At 42.0% G+C, this 4,838-nt stretch overlaps 1 protein-coding gene across 1 annotated transcript in view; it reads right to left on the reverse strand.

Annotated features, from left to right (window-relative positions):
- The window catches only part of AMDHD1 (amidohydrolase domain containing 1), a 36,979-nt gene that overhangs the window by 8,576 nt on the left and 23,565 nt on the right, over positions 1–4,838 (reverse strand). Inside the window, exon 6 of the mRNA XM_007949757.2 lies at positions 2,353–2,477. Within this exon, the coding sequence (XP_007947948.1) occupies positions 2,353–2,477 (125 nt within the window). The remainder of the gene's footprint in view (positions 1–2,352; positions 2,478–4,838) is intronic.

A 4,838-nucleotide genomic window follows, 5' to 3' on the forward strand; every position in this document is an offset into this window, starting at 1 on the left:
GGAAGGAAGGTTGGGCAATCCTACTTCCGTAGTGATACTGCCTTGGAAACCCAAGGAGGGGTCGCTATGAGTCAGGTTTGACTCGACGGCACATAACAACAACAACAACAACCACTTGGGAATCTCCAAGCTGTGTGTACCGTGCCATCAGGACCACTCAGGATTGCTGCCAGACTGCAGCTCCGTCTGTCTCCTTTTTTGGTATTTTCATGCAAATTCTTCTGCTAGTTGGAGTTTAGTCCACTTCTATATCCTTCCCTTCAAGGCTCAGGGGTCCAGGATTATCTTCTGTGTCTGTGTTAATTGGTTTCCTTTTTCTTTGTTGAAGAGGGTCTGTGCAGTCTTTCTGCCTAGTCTGACATCTTACTGGAACTCTCTCTCATCATCCACCAGGGCTCCTCTTAAGGGACATACTACTGATTATTCTAGAAATGAGACTTGTGTTTAGGGTGCAGGTAAGGCCTTTGGCTGTTAATTAGAAGGTTGGCAGTTCAAACCCACCAGCTGCTCTGTGGAGGAAGATGAGGCAATCTACTTCCATAAAAATTTATAGCTTTGGAAACCCGATGGGGGTTTCTATGAGTTGGAATCAACTCAATGGCGGTGGGTCAGGGGGCCCTCTGGGGATCAGAGAAGCCAGAGAGATGAGTGAGGCCTTCTGTTGGATCACCTCTGTCATCTAAGGTTGCTAACCCATTGTGTGCCAATGGCAGGGGGCAGCCACCAATGGCAAAAAACAAAGTTTAGACTTCTGATGCTGAACTGCCCTTAAGTATCACAAAGCCTCAGATTTTTTGCTCCATCTTAAGACATTCAAGGGGAGTTAAAAGGACTCTTTTCTGTGAAAAACAAAACAAAGCAAAACTTATTCTTCAGGTGGTAGAACACGAGACTGAGTATTGATCAATGACTTAGATTGATGACTATTGACAATTTGTTTTTTAAAAAAACATCCTTGGTCATACTAAGAACATTTATTGACATTCTAGGTCTGCAATCTAGATTGTATATATTGTTTAAATTAAGAGAGTGGTATAATAATAAAAATTCATGTTTAACTGTAGCAACAATGTTCTGTGCGTGTTTTAAATCATAATAAATTTGATTAAAAATACTGAATTTTTTTTTTTCTTCTCCCTTATAAAAGTTACTGGAAACCTGGCCTTTTAACTCTTAAGGCAGGTTTCTTAGCCTTGGCACTATTCACACCTTGGGCTGGATGTTTCCTTTTTGGGGGTTGACCTGTGCATTGTAGGATGCTCAGCAGCATCCTTGGCCTCTTACCCACTAGATGCCTGTAGTACCCTCCACCCCAGATGTGACAACCAAAGATGTCCCCAAATATTGATAAATGTTCTCTGGGGGCAAAATTATTGGGCTGAGAACCACTGTCCTAAGGCCATAGCTGCAGCAGAATCATCCCCCTGAAGACCGTGTACACACAGAAAGCACTCAGTCCTAACAGAAAATAAGCTGCCTCTGGAATGCTGGCCTCTCAGACCACAAACCTGGCATATGTCATGTAAGTGGTGCCATCAATAGAGTCAGAAGACTCATGGTTAGTAGAATTAGGGCAACAGCAGTTATAAAAGATGGGCTAACTGTATTCAATCCATAGAGGACATACAGCAGAATCCTTGGGAGATTTCACAAGATGGACTTAAATGTCTCCTTTTTCCTTACATCCTCCCAGGACTCATGAGGATTCTGGTACACAATTATGGTACCACCTGCATCCTCTTAGAAAAATGGCTACTTCAGAATCTGATATGGCTAAGTACTCCTAACATCTTACACGTTTTTAAAAGTATAAAACCTATTTTATTATTTTCTGATTATAAAATGAATGCATATTGATATTTAAAGATCTGGAAAATTCCAAAATCTAAGAAGAAAGAAAAAGAAAGCACCACCATCCCCAATAACCCTATCGCTCAAGGGCAACTGTGGTCTATGCCCCTTCCTCTGGGTTGCCGTTGTTAATTGCTGTGAAGTTGATTCTGACCCAGGTGACCCCGTGTGTTACAGAGGGCAATTGCTCCACAGGGTTTTATTGGCTGTAATCTTAATGGAAGCAGATCACCGTTTCTTCTGCAGTACCTGCTGGGTGGGTTTGTACCCACTTTTAGGCTAGGAGTAACTCACAAACCGTGTGCACCATATAGGGACCTTTCCTGAGGGGCATTAAATTCATTTATAAATCATTCCAGAGTTGGCATCTTCCATGAGCCAAGTGTTCTTGTTCTGCATCTTTGTAAAAGCAATCAAATAATGTTTAGGTTCTTGGAGTTTTGTCTTCATTGCTGGTATTTATTTGCAGCTCTTGTGTCAGAGTTTGAGAAAAGACCTTACCTCAGCATGTAGGCTGTGGTGGGCAGAAGGACAGCGGCACACCTGGCTGTTGCCATGGCACTGATGCCTTCATCACTCACTTCTTCCAAGTGACTGATTGCCTGGGCACCCAGTTCAGCCCCGAGCTAAGCAGAATGTGCAGACAATGGAAAAATTTGACAAATGACAACAACAAATCAATAAAGAACCATACAATTGCCACTCTCTTAAGATTTCTTGCCAACTACCTTTTGGCAAGCACAAGTTTCCAAATGGGTAAATAGTTTGTAATAGGCATCCAATTGAAAATCAGCTAACATGCCACTTCAAAAACTATTCTTAAGCAAACATGCTTTCTGCTATGCTTCAGATGTGTTTTCTGAAACAGGAAATTCATAAGATCAGAATAAAACTGAGTAATATTGTTAATAAAATCTAATGATTATAGCATTATAAAAGCACAATAAAGAAAGGTATCTTGGAATGCCATTACATTCAGTGAAAATAGTTCTGTTAAAAAAAAAAATTGAAGTTTGGAATCATTGGTATAATTTGAGAATATCTACTAGAGCTTAAATTTTCTCCAGATGAAAAGTTTGGGCTAGATCATTAGAAGAAAAACAAGAGGAGGTCATGTGATGATGATAATGGATACACACATTAAAGTAGATTTCTTCTCATCTTGGTCTCATCGTATACTTTATCCCTAACTGGACAAATTTTCATGCACACACACACACAAGTGTCCCAGGCTGAAAGGTGATATGTTAAGCCTTCCTAGGAAAGGAAAAGACCTATCTATGACATTCCACTGTGACCCAGGGAGGCTGCAACACCCCAGATAGAGCAGGAAACACCTGACCCCCTCATCAGAGGCTTGCTGAAGTCTAAGAGTATTTTGGGTCAGGTTGCTGGGAAGCCTACCCTCCACAGGACAGACTATGCTCCCCCGGGTTAGTTTCCTTCTGACCTTGGAATCACAAAGATGGCAAGCCCTTACTTTCCCAAATTTGGCTGAACTTATTCTAGGTCTTGACTACCATTGATTTAATCCACCAGTCACCCTCTGTGACCAGGAGTGGCTTGTTGACCAACCCAGTTTACATTCTACAAACATTCAACAAATATTTACTCACTAAGCACCATCTATACAAAAGGCACTGTGCTAACCTCTGGGATGGTGAAGTGCAAGACATGGTCGCAAACCTCTGTGTGTTTACAGTCCAGTAGGAATCATGGAGGCAATTGTAACACAGTGTGATAAGTACAGGGAGGGGTCATCACCACTCTTCCCAGAAACAGTGGTAGAGTTAGAGTTAGCCAGACAAAAGGGGAATGTTCAGATTAGAAATAGCATGTCCAAAGGCATGGAGCAGTAGGGCTGCTGAATGTAGTTTATTGTGGTTGATTCATGGTAGAGAGGGTAGAGGAGAAAGGGAGAGAGAGAGAGAAGATAGAGAGGTAAGCAAGGGTTAGATTCTGGTCTGGTCCTTGGAATTTATCCCAAGAGCAATAGTAAGACTTTATGTGATTTTAACAATAGTGAATATACCATGGGCTGCCAGAAGAAGAAACGAATCTGTCCTGGGGGAAGTACACCCAGAATGCTCCTTAGAAGCAAGAACGGCCAGACTTCATCTTGCTTACTTTGGACAGGTCATCAGGAGAGACCAACTGCTGGAGAAGGGTATCATGCTTGGTAAAGCAGAAAGTCACTGGAAAAGAGGATGACTTTCAATAGATTGACTCTGTGGCTACATCAACAGTCTCAAACATAGCAAAACTTGTAAGGATAGCACAGGACCAGGCAACATTTTGTTCTGCATATGTAAGGTCACAAGGCATCAGAGCCAACTCAAGGGCACCTAACAAAGCAACAAAGTAAAGGAGGAAAAAGACAAGACGCACTGAGGGAATGGATTAAAGTGGAGGCAAGGAAATACGTTCTTGCAGGAATCTAGGTGAGCACTCCTAGTAGTTTGAACCAGGCAACAGAGTAAAGAGAAGCAGATCTAGAGATATGTAAGAGAACTGGGAGGACTTGGTGGTTGACTGAAGTGTGGTGGGTGAAGGAAATGAACCCCAGGATTTTCACATAACCAATAGACACATGATGGTGCCATTTATTAGGGCAGGAAATCCAATAGAAGTAGATTTGAAAGTAATATTAAGAGATCCAATTGGCCTTCTTGGGTTGTGTGGTGTCCACATCTGTATTTATGCCGAGGGCAGTTGTTTATATAAGGAAGATGCCTAGATTCATAACTTTGACTGGTTCTCTACTGAATGCTCAATGCCTAGAACACTGCCTGGAACACACTCGTTGTTGTCAGGTGCTGCTGAGTCCATTTTGATTCGTAGTGACCACATGTGACAGAGTACAACTGCTCCATAGGGTTTTCTAGGCTGTGATCTTTATGGCAGCAGATTGTCAAATCTTTCTTCCATGGAGCTGCTGGGTAGGTTCGAACTTTCAACCTTTCAATTAAGTCTAGTGCTTAACTGTT

The sequence above is a fragment of the Orycteropus afer genome, unplaced genomic scaffold (genome assembly GCF_000298275.1).
Source record: "Orycteropus afer afer isolate SDZICR_OR568_19922 unplaced genomic scaffold, OryAfe1.0 scaffold00253, whole genome shotgun sequence".
NCBI classification, from domain to species: Eukaryota; Metazoa; Chordata; class Mammalia; order Tubulidentata; family Orycteropodidae; genus Orycteropus; species Orycteropus afer.